Source organism: Apus apus, chromosome 2 (genome assembly GCF_020740795.1).
Source record: "Apus apus isolate bApuApu2 chromosome 2, bApuApu2.pri.cur, whole genome shotgun sequence".
NCBI classification, from domain to species: domain Eukaryota; kingdom Metazoa; phylum Chordata; class Aves; order Apodiformes; family Apodidae; genus Apus; species Apus apus.
The window spans coordinates 2,980,500-2,998,770 of NC_067283.1; the positions used below are offsets into that span (position 1 = coordinate 2,980,500).

The 18,271-nt window shown below is 42.6% G+C and overlaps 1 protein-coding gene across 48 annotated transcripts in view; it reads left to right on the forward strand.

The window, feature by feature from the left end:
• Window positions 1–18,271, forward strand: part of OBSCN (obscurin, cytoskeletal calmodulin and titin-interacting RhoGEF) — a 195,608-nt gene that overhangs the window by 150,215 nt on the left and 27,122 nt on the right. For 47 of the 48 annotated variants that reach the window (XM_051612294.1, XM_051612296.1, XM_051612305.1 and 44 more), the window contains one exon: window positions 17,476–17,733. In XM_051612294.1, the coding sequence (XP_051468254.1) occupies window positions 17,476–17,733 (258 nt within the window). Of the gene's footprint in view, window positions 1–6,111; window positions 6,155–10,766; window positions 15,217–17,475; window positions 17,734–18,271 lie in introns of those variants that run through there. The other variant, XM_051612321.1, reaches the window with a different exon arrangement.

The window sequence follows — 18,271 nt, forward strand, 5'->3', positions numbered from 1 at the left end:
ATGGGTATACTGCAGCTCAGCTCTATACCCATCACCATCTGCTGCTTTCCAAACCTGGCAAATCAGCTGCATCATATAATGCTCATAAATGCATTATATGGAAAAGGATGAGCAAACGAAGGGTATGTCACACCACTAGTGCAAAAAAAAAAAAAGTGTTTCTGTTCCTGTTGGAATACTTGAAAACAGGTGTCAGGCTGGCAGAACATGAGTTATGTAGTGCTGAGAAAACCCAGGGCCACCAACTAAAGCTGCAGGCATCTTGTGGTCATATCTGAAATACCACTGAAGACCATCTGGAATGACTGAGAAAGCAGAACTGACAGCAGTTTTTCCTGAGCAATATTAGTTCATCCATTGTCTAGGACTGTTCAGGTATTCCACACCACAAAGTCATGGAGGCTATTCCTTTTATTATTATTATTTTTTGCTTGTTTTACCAGATTTCTTAGGGTGTGATGGGCTCATTTTAGACTCATCCAACCACCTCGTCTTCTCCTTAATACTTTTAGGGTGTGATTGGGTCAAGTTAGCTTCTCAAAGAACAGTTCTCTCAAACAGTTCCTAGCAGGGGTTCAGGAGATGATACAGCCAAGAGACCATTTATAATAGATAACAGATGATTTCTGGGGGATAAGAGAGAGGACTAAGACATAGGTCATGCCATGGCAGTGAACCTTGGTGTCAGAGAGCTGTACCAGATGTGGTTACTAGAGACATGGCCAAGAAAGCCAGAGGTTTGCCAACAGCTCTAGGACCTTCTTGCCTCACCTTCAGTGTTTTCACATTGTCTTGTAATAGTAACAGGGGTTCAAATGTACTTTTAACAAGGGATAATTATTATCAACATTCAAGTGAGAACCATCAAATGCAAAGGCATTCTGACTTAAGAAGCTGCTGGAGTCTAGAGATATATTCAAGGAAAATGATACTAATATCTTTCTCATAATTTTCCATAGGCCTTTGTTGTTGGCCCTGCCCAAGCCAGGATCCTGGTCTGGATGGACCTCTGGGCCAGTTCTTTGTAGACACTGATGTTGTGTTATTACATTAAGAGGATTCAGACACAACAGGCTATTAGATTAGTGCCCTGATCTCTGTACTTGCTTGTCTTGTTTTTATGCTTGCTTTCCTGGTAGTCCCTTCCCAGAATCCCATCAAATAATTCAAAAGCAATCAAGGGAGGGTGGTGTTAGTGCAGCAACAGTATAATCCTTTGAGCAGAATAAACCTTCAGTGCTTTGTCCTTGCCAGGCACTAAGGAGAGAAAAGTAAGTTGTATGCAGGATGTAGAGGAACACAAATCACTGTTAGGGTGGCCTATCTTGATGACGTTCCCTTGAACCAAAGCAGAAGATGTTATAAAAACAAACAAGGGCTGTAAAACCGTGGTAGGAGCATTGTTCAGCTCTTGGAGTTGCAAATGTATATGTTCAGCCCCAAATTTCTCATGTGCTGTTAATCCTGCAGTTGTAAGTAAACAAAATTAATGAGTCTGCTTGAAGAACTATAATTGGAGTTTGCCTGGAAGCTTCAGAAATGCTACGAAATAGGTTTTTTGAGCTGTGATGTGCAATTGCTTGAATTTGGTATTAGGGAAGAAAATAGATCCCTGAGTCATCTCCAGGGAGAAAAAGAGAGCTGCTTCAGGCCAGTGGAGCAAAGAGCAGGCTCATCCATGGAGCAAGAGGATTGTTCTGAGCATTTGACATAATGCACTTGACTGAGGAGGGAATTTGTGGCTTTCTTGAGAATCAATAACCAGCCTTGATCTACCTATGGAAAAATCAGGTTCATCTGGCAAAGAACTGGATAACAGATGGATCTCATGAAGGCTTTACCTTTCCATCCTTACAATCCTTTCTATTGGCGAAAAATGGGATTATTTGTCACTTCACCAAGAGGACAACATTACTGCTGTGTGGTACAATACAACAGAAAATAGAGACTGTCTCTGTTTCCTAGCTCACCTGCACGGTGGGCCTAAGTCTTACCTGATTTATTGTTGTTTCTGTGGATTGACTATTGTCAGAGTCTCCTGAGGCACTCAAGGGGCTTTAGTTGCAACTATTTTAGTTTTTATCCTCCTGCCTTTCTGTACTGTTTATTATACTGAACCAAAACTACTGTCACAATTTGGGACACCCTCAGTCCAGGGGTTTACGAGCCCTGACCTAGTCCGCAGTCCAACACCATGAGGCTCAAAACCAAACTTCTTCTCATAAGGTTTAAACTCACACAATGGGAATTTGCTGATCCATTGAAAGGACCAAACCCAAAAAGGCTGGAAACCACTGGACTAAGGGGTCCCCTTGCAAGCACTCATGTCTTGGGCTGCAAGCCTGAAACGCTGAGTTCTGCCTGCAGCTACACCTGGTCACTGCACTGAAGTCAATGGAGAGTTGCTTTTAAAATCCTTTTTCTGTGGATATTGGAAGACTTTCAGACACTTAAAAAAAGAAAAAAAAAAAAGAAAAAAAAGTGTAACTGAAAGAAGATCTTTCTCTTTGACTTCAAGTTGACTGTTTGCTTTGAACCTTGCTGCTTAACCTCCACACGGCAGATCTGGGCTGATGTGCTCTGGCATCTCTTCTAACATGTTATTATTGCAATTCACTCATCCCAGCCTCACTAACTTGGTCATTTTTTTAAGAAAAACAAAGCCCAGTGTTTTTAAAAGATGCTGCATTCTCACCTGGGCAGACAGGTCCAGGATGTAGTTGCTTGCAGGGGAAGGAATCTCAGAATCATAGAGTCATAGAATCATAGAATCATAGAATGGTGAAGGTTGGAAGGGACCTTAAAGATCATCAGGTTCCAACCTCCCTGCTATGAGCAGGGACACCTCCCACTAGAGCAGGCTGCACAAGCCTCCTCCAACCTGGCCTGGAACAGGGAAGGGGCTTCCACAGCTTCCCTGGGCAACCTGTTCCAGTGCCTTCCTACCCTCATGGTGAAGAATCAGCTACACAAATGAAGACAAACAAAACTGTAAAGAAAAACACCCTGGGTGGTTACAGCCCAGCAACAGGAATCTCTTCATAGACTTGCCTTAGAGCTCATGGAGAGTTTTGGAAAAGTTATTTAGTTGCCTTGTTTGGTAATACCCACCTTGCAGGGAAAAGTTAAAAATGGAGGCTCTCAGGCTGAAAATTATTTTAAAACACAGAGGGGCATAAGATCTCCCAGTGTTACCATTTAACTGAAGGAGTAGGGCAGACGAGTTCATCCCCTGACCTTTATTAAATTCCCTGGTTGGGGTGATGGTTAGGATATTTACCTTGTTATATTTATCCTGCTGTCATTGTTGGTTAGTCTCATTTTTGGGCTGGCCTCATGGTTTTCAGTGCTAATTCAAGAGAGCACACTCTGCCTTTGCAACCATCTCAGTTGCTACAGCAGTGGAGCCTCTTGTTTTTATTTAGACAGAGTGCAAACCACTTTAATTTCGTTCACACCATTTAGGAAGCTTAGTTATGTCCATGAATTGCTCATTTCAAGATCAGCTTTAGTAGGTGATAGCAGATCTGCTGCAGAAGTGTAGCAGAAGAGGGGTGGAAGCAGAGCAGTGCTCCTGTGGTTTACCCCAGCAGAGTGTTGCTGCTGTGCAGGAAAAATAAGTTTCTGCTCCTGTGAGTTGAGAAAGCAGATGTGAAGTTTGCAGTAAAGCCCATAAACCACTTTACATCCATTCAGAGCAACTATGAGTCATTGATTTAAGGCATTAACCAGAGAGGAGTCTAGCCCTGTAGAAGCACTGACTGATCCCAACGCTTGCAGCTTTTAACCTGCTTATCAGGGGCTCCTGCTTTGCTAAGCTGTGTTCCTAAAATGCTACTGAACAAGTTGAAATGATAAATCTGGTGCTAAAATGGATGCAGAATATTTTCCTCTGGGGGAAAAGAAATTTTTTAAAAAAATAAATAATGAAAAAAGAAACCCAAATTCTCTCATCCTACTTTCATGTGGTTCTATCCTTCGTTTAGGATTGCTTAAATCTTCCCTCACACCTTGGATAGCACATATAAAGTGGACCTGTCATTCACTAAGCTGCCAGTCATCGGGACCCATGTACTTTATGCCATTTACAGCTTTCTCATCCCAGGCCTGCTCAACTTTTGAATACTGAAGCCCTTTGACATTGGCTACATGTATAAGTATTGTGGTTGATGTCAACTGGGAGGACAGACATTAATAGTAAACATTAAAAAGATTTCTTACAGACATTGAGGATTTCATTACATAGATATTTAGTTATCATCTAAATGTAGTTGCTCTTAAAAATAATTCTATAAAACATCTATGTTTAGGTGTAGAATCAAATGAGTCAATTCCTATTTACATCAGAACTGATACTCTTGCTGCTTATGGATTAATCTCATTATAGTATTTGATGAGGTTTTCTATAAGTTATGTTAAAATTGCACAACATTGTTTAAGGGTTTAAAAAATTTCTAAGCTGGGTGCAGTAAATTTTTCAAGCACTCAGTTCAACTTCCATCATTGTATAATTATCACTCCACCATTTAAAAAAGGCTTTGAATTATTTAAAAAATATTATCTAAGGGTAGGTAAACATTCCTATTGTCATTGTGTTTAGAGATAAACATTTGAAAAGAACTTTCCTGTTATCTTACACAGTAAGTTCTAATTCTAATTTCCAAACAGATCTTTGTTTAAACCCACCTAATTCTGCAGTAACCCCTTTGGCTAAATTGGAAATTATTCTAGATGGTTTACATGCACAAATGAGACAGGGCTCTGCAAAGACAACATCAAGCTCTAGGTCAGATATTAACACCAACGTTTGTACCCAGAGGCAGCAGAGAGCCCTTGGAAGTGAAGTGGAAACAAAATTAGGTTAAACTGTTCCATCTAATATTGTAAATGTGCTTTTAATTTTCAATCAGTGCAGTTTTGAGACACTATTGAAAATATCAACACTAATCATCAGTTATTGAACAAATAATACAGACATTACAACTTCCCTGGGCAAGAACTGTGTGATTTTACAGATATATTTTTAAGTTGCAGTTCACTTCCAAAAGTATCAACTGAAAATTAGCAGACCTTATTTATTATAGGCTGGCTGGAAGATTGCAAACCAAATGCTGGACAAATTACTTTGAGATTAAATTAAGGGGTTTTTTAGACAATTTACTAGTTTATTGAATAAAAAGTGGGGCTTGCTGTTGCTTTTTCTAGATCTCAGACAGGTTCAGCAGTTCAGAGGGTGTTCAAAACAGTCTGGTTCAAAGAGTATCTTCTAGCAGATAGGATGGGAACCTGCCAAAAATTTCTATTAGCTTCTCTAATGGTATCTTCCTTATTTTATTTAAAAAAAAAAAAAAAAGAAAAGAAAAAGAAAAGGTAGATTTTAAGGAACTGCAAAGTCATTACATCATCACTTTTCCTTTGATCTCAATATTCCTCAACAGCTTCTAGTTTGTGATGGGACAGAGGTCAGGAAAACTTGCAAATCAGAGCAAAAAAGGGGTGGAGTAGGCATAGGTGTGTTACAGGGCTCTTCTGGGTTCCCTAGGGGGATTTTTTGATGCAGATTTTCTTTACTGATGATAATGACTTTAGTTTTCATTGTTATCAGCTTGGATTTTTCATCTAGTTCACAAAAGCTTGGGAACCGTTCAGTGTTTGGGGAGATTTTTTTTCCTAGTAAATGAAATCACAGTTTAAAGAATTTCAGCTCCAGAATTTTCCAGATCAAGGCGTTTTTCAGGTTTCTCACACCATCACTACTTTATTATATGAGGAAAAAAAATAAAAATAGGACCCTGTTTTCTAGCTTTGACCTGCCAACCAAAAATGTCAGAATCTCATGGTAGAATTAAAGAGATTCAGCAAGATAGTTCTCCACAAAGTATTCAGTTGCAAGACTAAATCACTGTTCAGAGAGCACTCTGAATTCTCCTTCTTGGTCAGAAACACAAAAGATAATGCTGGAAATAACCACAGAAAGCATGGATGGGATGGTACAGTTGGTTGTTTTTTTTTCACTCCAGTTTATTTTGATGAACTGAGCAAAGTTAATTTACTCATTTCAGCTTTTTGCCTTTCTTTAACCCCATGCTGTTCATACTGTTTTCTTTGTAGTCACTGAACAAGAGACTAAAGTGCCCAAGAAAACCATCATCATGTAAGTGCTGATTATGATTTTTTTTTGTGTAGCATTTGTGTTTTGCCTTGCTGCCCATGCATGATCCAATAACAAGCTTGTGTTTATTGGCCATGCAAGTGTGTTCATTCCCATCCCACCAGTTCTCATGGTATTCTGTGCTATGCAAAGTGACCACCTGAAAAGAAAAAAAATCTTACTATCCCCTTCAAAAAATAGTAGCACTGGGGTTAGAAACAGCCTGGTTCAGGTTTTTTATGGTATTATACATGAAAAAATTCCACTGAATGCTGCTGGATTTGCAGAAGGGTTCGAGAAGGTGGAGTCTGACTCTCCATGTTAAAGAGACACCAGCTTTGAGAACTGACCAGTTGAAAAAGGGTTCAAATGTAACCAATATTTCAGAGCTTACAGTGATTTCTTCTGGCTTTTTACTTTAAATTCTTCAGGAAAGCCTTTTATAATGAAGCAGAAGGAAGATGCACATTTTTATCCCCTTCTGTCGCTGTGTTTTTAATATGAAATTTTGTCCTGATAATGACTTGGTCTTTTTGGATACTTTGAGCCTGGTTTACAACAGGTGATTATAACATAGAAAGATTAATTGCAGAAAAAGTGGTACTTTCTCAGCTGTGTGTAGACCAGGAGCTCATCAGCAATTAAAATCTTATTGTAACTTATTGTTTCTAAGTATCATAAACAAATACATAATATAGTTTTATGTGCTGGAAGGGGGACATTGTCCTTCTGTGGTAGGTCTCCAGAGCACCTCCAAGCTATTCAAATCATCTCCTAATAGTAGTAGGTGACCATACAATGGAAATTTCAGGGCAGTGCATTCCCTCAAGATTTGTACTGTTGCTACAATCAGTCCTTGACTTGGACATGATGCTAAACTTGACTTCTTGTACTGCTGATAGATCGTGAGGAGGATGTGTTAAATGACAACTAAAATATGATTAAGCCTTGCTTTACTTTTATCTCTTTTATTATTTTATATGGTGACTATTTCTTATGACCCATGCAGTCAGGCCATTTGAAGCCAGAGGGCTTTTAAGGAAACATGTCCCTTCTCCTAACAGCTTCCACCCTGAATAGGCAAAGAGCAGACAGGAGAGGCAGGAAGAGGATCTGCCTTTGCCTTTCTTGCACATCAGGTCAGTTAATATCTCCAGTCACCGGACTTTTTTTACCCTGTAAAGAGCAGAAAAAGAAGATGTTTCTGCCTGTATCATCATAAGGACCAGGGTTCAGATACCAGTGGGGTACCTAAATAGAGGAGTATTTTTTGATACCACATTCAGAAACATGCCAGGAAAGTCACGAGCAGGAAGGAATCACTCAGAGCCAGACTAGAGTTTAGCCAATCTCATCTGTGCACATCTCTGTGCCTGTCAATCACATGGACAGATGCTTCTATTTTACACCTCTTTTCAGTCAGCCAATAGTTCTTCTTTTCCCTCCATGATTTCTGATCACAGGCAGCAGCATTATTATTGATAGATTAAATAACATTAAGCTAATGCAAAATACCATCAGTTGATATGGTATGATTTCTAAATGTCTGACGTATAAATTCATAGACTTGTAGAATTGTTTTGATTGGAAAAGACCTTTAAGATCATCAAATCCAACCTTTAACCCAGCCCTGCCAAGGCCACCCCTGCCCCATGTCCCTCAGCACCATCTCCAGGGCTTGGAAACCCCTCCAGGGATGGGGACTCCCCCCCTGCCCTGGGCAGCCTGGGCCAGGCCCTGACAACCCTTTCCAGGAAGGAATTGTTCCCCAGATCCAACCTCAACCTCCCCTGGCACAACTGGAGGCCGGTTCCTCTTGTCCCATCCCTTGTTCCTGGGGAGCAGAGCCCGACCCCCCTGGCTCCAACCTCCTCTCAGGCAGCTGCAGAGCCAGCAGGTCTCCCCTCACCTCCTTGGCTCCAGGCTGGACACCCCCAGCTCCCTCAGCTGCTCCTGCTCAGACTGGTGCTCCAGCCCCTTCCCCAGCTCCCTTGCCCTTCCCTGGACACGCTCCAGCCCCTCCATGTCCTTCTTGTCCTGAGGGGCCCAGCCCTGAGCCCAGGATTCCAGGTGCCCCCTCCCCAGTGCCCAGCCCAGGGGGATGATCCCTGCCCTGCTCCTGCTGGCCACCCCAGTGCTGACACAAGCCAGGATGCTGGTGGCCTTCTTGGCCACCTGGGCACACCCTGGCTCATCTCCAGCTGCTGCGACCAACACCCCAAGGTCCTTCTCCACTGGCCCTTTTCCAGCCCCTCTGCCCCAAGCCATAGATAAGCAGCTCAAGAAGTGATTCCTAAAGTAAGAGCTGTAGTCCCAAAGGAGGTTGGTATATTTATGTCTGAGATCTCCTCTCCTTTTGCTAGTGGATGGGGTGATGAGCTCATTAGAGTGGCCCTCAGCTGGGAGTGGGATAGTGGTGGGGTAAAGATTGGGAACAACTCTCCAAGGGCACATTCCATCTCTCCCCAATGTGTAGTGAGCTGAGGGACAGAAGCAGCTTTGAAACTATTAGCAGAAAATAACAGATAGTAAGAGATCATTTAGAAACAGGAATGAGCAAAATCTATGTAAGAATTTCAGCTTGCAATGTAGAGCAAAGTCTGGTGCAAACACATGTGGATTAATTCTCATCTTTTCCCCTAAATTACTTAGTTTTGTGTAATTCAGAAAGGCACCAAGGCACATAAAGGCTCTGCATAGAACTCAAAGCTTTATAGCAATGTCAGTGAGCAGATAAGCCCAACGTGGGATGGAGGATCAGAAACAAGCTGATAAACCTGGGGAAAAGACTAAAGCAGTGGAAAATGAGCAGTAGCAGACAGGGTGCTCTGGAAAATATCACACTGTAGCTGATCCAGTCCTGGACTTCACCACATCCTTAAAGGGAGAGATTGATGGTGGAAAGAAATCTCATCTCTATAGGAGAAGTCAACACTGGTCTCCAAAAATGAGACCAATAGATGAGATAGCCAAGAGGATTAGTCTTCCATAATGGTTAGACAAATGCAAGAGGAGAAACAGGCTCTCCTTTCACAAGGACTCTTTCCACCCTTCTCTGTATCTGAAGAGCCAGAGCAGAGGCAGCTGGAGAGCAAAAGTGGTGACTTTCAGTCCTGTGTGGTTAGAGCTGGTATGGAGAAAGAGAGTAATGAAAAGCTATGTTCTTCATTCATAATCCTTCCTCCCCACTTGAAGCCATTGTCTTTTCCCTTCAGTTAGTTCCTGCTTTATCCCATTGCTTGGAGGTAGGACAGAATCCCAACACAGAAAGAAATGTTAGCTCCACTGGACCAGCTGCCTGCACCAGCTTCTTTGTGCTTGCACAGACAACACTGTCTTTACCTTCCAGTTTTTCCATGTAAGACATGGCTCTGAAAAACCTGCAGGAAAACCCCCATATTAACCACACAGATTAAGAGCACTGAAGTCTGTGTTTAGATGTTCTTGTTCCCAGCTTTTAAAGCTATTTGATCTAGTTTCATCTGTAGCTCATTTAAAGTTTGTCTCAGGGTGGGAGCAGAAGTTTGTTTTGACACAAGCTGTGTATTTATCCAGGGATGCTGAGAAGCCCCAAGTGCTTTGGATACCTCAAAAAAGCTAAGGTCAAGTCAGCAGAAATATGCTAAGAAATTATAAGAATAGAATCATAAAATCCTAGAATACTTTTGATTGGAAAAGAACTTATGATCATCCAGTCCAACCATTAACCCAGCCTTGCTAAGGCCACCCCTGCCCCATGTCCCTCAGCACCACATCTACATGGCTTGGAAATCCCTCCAGGGATGGGGACTCCACCCCTGCCCTGGGCAGCCTGGGCCAGGGCCTGAAAATCCTTTCAGTAAAGGAATTTTTCCTAATATCCAGTCTAAACCTCCTCTGGCACAACTTGAGGCCAGTTCCTCTTGTTTGGTACTCCAGTGTCAACTGGTGGTTGTAGGATCAGACTGTGTCTGCAATAATATTCTGAGCAGTAAAAATAAGCACGTTTTGGCAGAGATTACTTCTTCAGGAAATGTTCTAACTTTCTTTTCCTGGTCTTCACATGCTTAATACCCTTTTATTATAACTGCTCCTTGTGTGAAAATGCAGGTGTCTGGTCTCAAAACTCTTTAACAAAAAGCAATAAAGATATGTTACATTTATTAAAAAAAGAAGAAAGTGCTGATCTTGCTGAAAAAAAAGGACATTTTGCTATTGAGTTTGATAAAGCTAAGATTTGAGTCCAAGACACTCAGGAGAAGGTCTGAGTGTTTAAGATCTTCGGGTAAAACTGCTGTATAGGTCCAAAGTAGCATGGTCAGGTGGTCAAGACAAGCACGTGAAATAGAGAGCAGCATCCAGAAGAACATTTCTCAGCTGGACACCCTGGTGTGTTCATGCTTTCAGGGAGGTTCATGGAGCTAGGAGAGAGTGGAGATGGGCATGTTGGGTGTGTGCCTTGTGTGTGTGTGTGTGTGTCCCCTCCAAAAATGACACGCTTCCCCCACAGCTGGAGTGCTCGCACAACTAACCCCACTGTAGCACCCTGACCAGCAATGGCATGTGCTGATGGAGTGTGGCTCCCCAAAACGCCTCGTCTTCCCGCCAACTCCATTTCAACCCTTTCTGTCATCAGAGAGGAAACGATAACCACGGTGGTGAAGAACCCAAGACAAAGGGGAAGGGTTTCTCCTGCCCGCTCTTCGTCAGGTCATTCGCCTTCCCGCTCACCGAGGGCAGAGGCAGTTGCAGAGCCAGTTTATGTTTCAAAGATCAGGCAACCTGTCCACAGGCATGAGCAGGAGGCAACACCAAAGTCTGCTGTTCCCATGCTCTTCGTCACAGAACCAGAGGAGAGGCGAGGAGCAGCAGCTAGAGACGTCGTCATAGAGACCAAAGTGGAAGAGAAAAAGCCCAAGTGGGTCGAAGTGGAAGAAATCATTGAATTCAAAGTGAAAAAAACACCAAAACCTGCGAGGAAAAGAGGTTCTTCCCCAGCAAAACAAGAAAAAGAAGACTCAGGGGTGCTGACATTCACCTTTCCCAGCCCAAGGCCTAGGCGTTCTCCAGAAGATGATCCCAACACCAACAACTCCAACAATAAATTGGTGGAGCAGTCAAAACCTTTGCCTAGTGACAGTCTCTCTGAAGCTGATATCCAGCCTTTGGTGTATACTACTGAGTGGAAAGGATCTCAAGTCATCAACGAAGACAGAAGCTTCCCATGTGGGTCTGAACAACTAGGAAATAATTCATTGATGGATTATGGAATGGAAGGAAAGAACTTCCCACGTGAAACAAGTGCTCATTATGGGTCAGACGTCACTTCTCCACTGCTTGCCTGTGGGGGTGAGCCTTTGATCTTCACTTTTGAGACAGCTGCTGCAGACCAGCAGGAATTTCTATTCTCACCAGTGAGTCCAGAGGTTACAGAGCAAGAAGATGAATTAGATGTATCTTGGCCTGTTGAAGAGGAGATACCTGAAGCAATACAAGATGTCCTTCCAGAAGAGGGCAATGTCGTTATAGTTGATGAACCAGAGGAACTGCAGACAGATGACCTTAGCACCCGGGACCTCAAAATCTTAACCCACAATGGCAAAGTATTAACTTTGGAGGATCTTGAAGATTATGTTCCTGAGGAAGGTGAGACCTACAGGTGTGATGCTCCGAACCGTAAGGCGGACAAGCCCTGCGAGATCTCCGTGCTGCAAACAGAGATTAACGATCCAGTGATCGGGAAGCCAGTGCTGCTGAATCTGGGGAGACCTGTGGTTTCCAAGCCCAGGCAAAGATTTTTCAGCCAGTTTGAGGAGCACATTCCTGGGAGCAGGTTCATGTCAGCATCTAGAGTAACCGGTGTGCAGTCTGTAGGCCCCTCAAATATCACTTTCCATGTGAGTGATACCTGCAGGGTGACACCTGGAGTGCATGTAGCAACAGCAGCAGCTTCTCCTGGTCCCTCCTTCACAGTGAAACCTTCTTTCTGCACTGAAGTCCAGCTCTCAGCAGACAATGGACAGTCAAGCTTTAAAACTGAAGTTTCCACGAGAACCCTCAGCTATGGGACTGTTGGCGAGCCTGTTACCCTGCACATCAGTACAGAAGACCTCTCCCAAAGCTGAGCAGATGCAAGCAGTAATTTTCCATGCAGAAGAAAGCACTGCTTTAGAAAAAAAAAACAACAACAACAACAAACCAAAACAAAAACTAATAAAAAATGTTGTAGGTGAGGGAAATTGGTGGCAGAGATGACAAGGTAGCATGTAGGAGGGAATACCTTTGAGGAAAATATATTTCAGTGTGATATGTCAAGCTTTTCCAGTCTTAAAGGGAACATGTCTGTCAGAACAGTTTATAATTTTAAAAGCTTTGGTCAAGGTGAACATATATCATTCCATAGTGGAGCTGTGGTGGTAGGTTTAGGAAAAGCCTGATTCTCCTGCCTATGACAGATCTATAGATGAGTAAGTGTGGTTTTGTCCATGAACTTAGACTTTATTTCAAGTACCAATTTGTAAATGATGGTGTGAGGAGAAGGTAAAAGCACCTAAGCTTTTCAGTATCCCTCAGCAGCCCAGGATAGGAGGACTCTTTCCAGCTAAAGCTATCTCCTGTCACTGTGTGTGCCCAAGGGTCATGAAGCTTCTCATGGCTTCAACTCTGCTGTACACTTGTGACACCAATTAGCTCTATCCAAACATCTTCATAAGCCTTTCAAAGTGCACAGTCTGGTTACGTTGTTTGAAGCTTCTGCCACAGAATGAAACATACAGAAAATATCATGTTTGCTAAGAATGGAAAGGGCTGCTCTGACCCTTTGGTTGAAATCTTGATTTGACTGAAGTCAATGGTGAAATTCCCACTGACTTGAGGAAGCAAGGATTTAGTTGTTCTCTTCTGCTTTAAGTAAAAAAAAGACCATCTTTTTAAAATTACTGCTATTTTCAGGTCCACTGCCCAGTTGTCTAAAGATGTAGGTTTCATTATACTGCATTCTAGTGGACTTCTAAACTATATCTTTTAAAATATAATTTACCTGATGTGCACCAGAAGATTGAAGTGCTGCACAAAATGACTTCTGCATCTATAATCAAATGCTAACGTGTATAAAGAACCACAAATGTGGGTTTTGTCAATAAATATTGCTGGAAGAATGTTTGGTCTCCTGTACGTGCCAGTGGTGAACCATTAGTGTTAACAGATTGCTGGGTGAAGTCTTCTACATGTGCTGAGAGGAATTCACCACTGAGCTACAGCAAAGTAGCAGGAGCACAAAGGCAGTTAAAAAAAACAAAACAAACCCAAAATAAAGAAAATAGATCTTTACCATAAATGCCTGGTTGAAAACACATCTCCACCAGATGGGCTGGGCTGCTTGGAAGCACTGCCAGCTGCAATTGCATCATAGTACTGTAAGCACATACATTGAGTTGTCTTGGAGAGGTACTGCCTCCTGCTGAGCTTCTCTGGAGCTTTGCAGCTCAGCAGGAGTAAGGGTTAAGGGGAAGGCTGAGATGCACTGAGCATGGGCCATTCCTGTTGGCTTCACCAAAAATGGGTGTTGCACACACCTTCCACAAGGTGCTCCTGGAAAAGAATGGGCTCACAGGCCCAAACATTGGTCCCAGTTGAAGTCAGCTGGAATTTGTCACTGATCTCAGTAGGACCAAGCACTGTCCCTCTCTCTCCAACAGCAACGTGGGGTAGAAAGTCCCAGCACCTCTTCCCAGCTGAGTTGTGCAGCACCATTGTGATAGAAAATGCTTTCATGGAGATGGTGCAGGGAAACCAGGAATGCTCAGACACAGCTGAGTTCCTACCTATGGCATGAAGGGAGAGGACTGAGTGAGATTTAGCACTGGAAAGGTTGATGTGTGATGTGGCCTCAGTGTTTCCCAGCCAGGTAAAATTGTGAAGCTTGTTCTGGAGTCCTCCAGGCACTATTCCTGCTAACAGGGATTGAATTCACAAAAGGTGCTTGTAGAAAAGCAAACAGTTGTGTGGGTTTTTTTTCCTTCCGTGACTGCACCTTGATCATGTGCTGACTAAAATGAAAGTATTGATTTCACAGCCTTTGACTTTCAATAACCAGACAGGTTGTTAGGTGTAATAGCATGTGTTGCCCTCATGATACAAGATGCTTTTCCAGTGATTACATGTGGTGAAAGAAATCAAGCCTCTTTTATGTTACTCTCCCATTTTTTTACAGCATCTCCTTGGTTTGTACTCTTTGTTTTATAATTAAGCAATAGGATGGAAATCTATTAGTGCTTTTTTTTCATATATTACACTGTACATTGGAAAGTAACAGACATGCAATAGATAAATACTTCTGAAATTGAAAATATTTCTTTTTTATTGAGCTTGATTCAGATCTCAGTTATTCCAGTATCAATCTAGAATAATTCCACACAGTGGAATTTATTTGGATTTACAAAGATACTGCTGAGAAAAGAATTTGCCCTATGATAGCCTTCAAAAACACAATATTGATCCAAAAGATACTAAAGATGTGTAAAGGGATGTGGAGATTTCCTTCTATTGTGGTTGATGCTCAGGTTATTCTAAAGAAGCTGCAAGCTTGCAGTTCAGATGTTCATAGAAGAAATAACTATATTTTGACTCATTAGCCCAAAGCTATTAACATCTGTTTACATTTTATTTTGAAATTTAAGCAAAAGAATAAATTGAAAGGAATTTTTAAAATCCTATGCAGGACTCTGCTCAAAAAGTGAAAGGTTTCTGGAAAGTTCATTGCATATACTTTCAAAATATTTTCCTAGAGGTTAAAAAATGTGCTTGTAAGTGATTAAACTATGTAGGTAACTAATGAGATGTGTGGGGGTTTATTTCTTGTAGATGAAAACATGCAGCTGTATTAAAAAATTTAATACAGAGAATGTTTTACTAAAATTCCTGCAGGTAAATGGGTATTAAACAAAGTGGAAACTTCAGTTTGCTTGAGATATAAAAAGAAAAATAGCACACATACACACAAAACCCAAATCAAAACATCATATGCAAGATATGCTGTTAGATGCTGAGTTTATATCAATAAATGTCTTGCATCAGCTGTCACTGAACTCACTGGGTTTCTGTTCTCTGTTCATGGCACGCAATTTCCATCAGCTCATCTCCTTTTCCCATCAGCTTTGGCAGGAGATGGGCTGCAACCCCAGAATATGGTCCTAGCTTGACTTCTTATGGACAATTTCAGAAGTGTTGAAGTGAAAGAACCTGTTTTTAGGAAATCTGCCAACCCAAATCTATGAGTCAATCATTTTGAATGATGCTTGTCATCTTGGCTCCTTCTTCCAAGTACACGTCAGTCTTGTGTTCCTGGCTATTGGCTGCAGGACTTGTGGGGTGGAAATGTTCATGGTTGAGATTTTAGAAGTGGGAAACAAGGTGTTCATCACAGGTGTGTCATCACTGCAACGTTAGCTTAATGTACCTCAGCTACTATGGAAGTTCCTCATAGTGGGTAACATCCCTGAACAGGATGGAAACAGGGATGAAATTAGCAGTATGGGGGGAGACCTGTGGTTATAGAATCACAGAATATCTTGGGTTGGAAGGGATCTCTAAAAGTCATCTAGTCCAATCCCCCTCCAATAAGCAGAGACATCTCGCACTAGAACAGGTTGCTCAGAGCCCCATCAAGCCTGACCTTGAATGTCTCCAGGGATGGGGCCTCCACCACCTCTCTAGGCAACCTGTTCCAGTGATCCACCACCCTCTTAGTAAAGAACTTGTTCCTAATGTCTGATGTTATATGTAACCTGTGAATATATTTTCTCATTGAGAGAAACTGTGTTTCATGCCTTTCCAACAAGTGCAGTTGTTGGCAGCTGCCCAGCTTGTAGGACAGAACCAGTTGATGGCAATCACAACAGGAACACCAGGGAATTAAAATATTCACCTAGTGAAATATTTAAAGATCTTCCTCTCAGACCACTGCTGATGAGCACTGATAGACAGTCTGGGATGCTGTGTGAGCCAAACTTGCTTTTTCCATTAACAAACCCAGAGCTGAAATATTTTGTAACTACTCTGGTCATGGGGAGGACATTGAAAACAAAAATCAAGTGAGATGCCTTCAACGGGGCCTGGTCCAAACGTAGCTTGCAACTTTAGCTGCTAAGTTCTACCATGGGAATGTGCTTTCTTAAGGCCAAGAAAGGAGCAGAGCCAAAACAATTACAGGACGTGTTCCTGTGTCAATGACATTAAACACGTCAGGGCCATTTGTGTGGAAGTGCCCCTTGTTTTTCTTGAACCACATGATGGTTTGAGTTTGCACTCTTGCTTAGCAAGAAATCACATCTTGAATTGTCTGAATGTGACATGCACCTTGTCTGTCTTTAAGGCTGCTTGAGAGTTTCCCTAGATATCATCTGTCCCTTTGTTGTGCCTCTTCATCATTTGTGGAAGGTGTATTGGGCAGGAGATTGGATGAGATGAGCTCCTGAGGTCCTACCATCCCATCGTAGCCTAGAATCTTCTAACAGCACTGGCTGGGGATGACACCACAGTATTTGTGTCCTGGGTGGCTATTTGACAAAGATGTATGCTTGAAAATCCAGTTTTCTGTGTGGAAAGCTTTTGTCTTCTCTCTGCCCTCAGGACCATGAGTTGCTCAAGGCAGGAGTTACATCTTCCTCTGTACAATGCTTCCCTGCACACAGCTGCTGTGTGTTATTGCACAGACCAGGTGACTTCACTTCCAGAGTATCTTCCGAAGGCGTTGTACAAATTTAAGAGTCACAGGCACCTTCTACAGCAAAATCCAGCCAAAATATTCAGATATTGTAAACTAGGACAAATACATTACTCTGCAATCAGTAGCTTTTCTGCCATCCTCTTGGGCTAACAGGCTCATGAAGCAGAACAGCCCTCCCTTCTTTCCCCTCCCCTTCTCCACAGTCACCAATGAGGCTGGTGCCTGTTCAATCCTCCTTCCCTGTGAGAATTGCACCCTCCTTGCTTGTGGGACCTGTATCCCTGCAATGGGTCACTGCTGAGTTCATTTCATTGACCCTAACAAAGGTATTTTCCACAGAGCAGCCAACGTGGGGTTGAGTTGGGAGATGGACCCTTGTGTGTGCAGTGTGGCACAGTGTCCTCAACCCAGTGAGATACATCTTTCTGAAGCCTGTGTTGCCAGCCTTCTCATTTTAAGCCTTAGCTACATTCTCTGTTGCTCAAAATAAGCATTTCTGCACCAGTTCCCTGCCCTAGGAAGGGGAAATGATACAATTACAAATATTTCCATGGGTTGGATGATGCTGCTGTTTTCTTTTTTACCCTAAAGAGAGAAAAGCTGTTCTTCTTGTCTGTAGGAATGACTTCCCCACACTCAGAGATGGAGACTTCTGTTCAGGCTTCGCTTCAGCGTGCTGACAAGGAGATCAAGACAGCTCTAAAGAAACTCATGGACTCAGCATCAATGCTGGTGACTCTTCCCCTGGGCATGCAAGGAGAAGCTGGTGGCCTCAGCCTTCAAGGGTCCACTCCTTCAGACCACACAGAAACAGCAGCCAGGCCCTCTGTGCTAGTTCATGAAGCCAGTACCCAAACCCAGGCTGCTGGAGGCCATGGTAGGTTTGGGATGAATCTGGAAAATGTCCCATGGGATGCAAGAGAGACAAAAAATATTGAACATGCCAATAATAACGTTTTCTGCTTGGTTGTGTTTTGAGCAGTTGAAGATTAAGAGAGAACATTCAGGCCCAAAGAAACGTGGGGCTGGGGGTTGGGGTTAAGTTGGACACAAGTTTGGGGCAGATCTTTCTGGAAACAGAAGACATTAGAAAACTGTTTCTGAGGTAGTTTTGTTCATCACCTGCCTAAAATGGAGGGATTGGGGATTTTTCCACCTTTGGTCTTTTGACCCTGAACTTGCTTCAAGTTTTTTGGGGGACAAGGTGGGGTGGGATCCCTCCTTTACATTTAGAGAAATAATTTGGGTGTTTATTTGGTGGGGGAGGTAAGGAGGTTGCTTTTCTTCTGTTGTTTGCCATCCTCAATGTGTTTAACACCCCTGTAGGAACTGCTGAATGCTCATCAGGGTGATGGGTTCATCGGGTTCACCTGCATTTCACTGGCCCTGGGGCCTTGATAGAGGCCTTAATACTT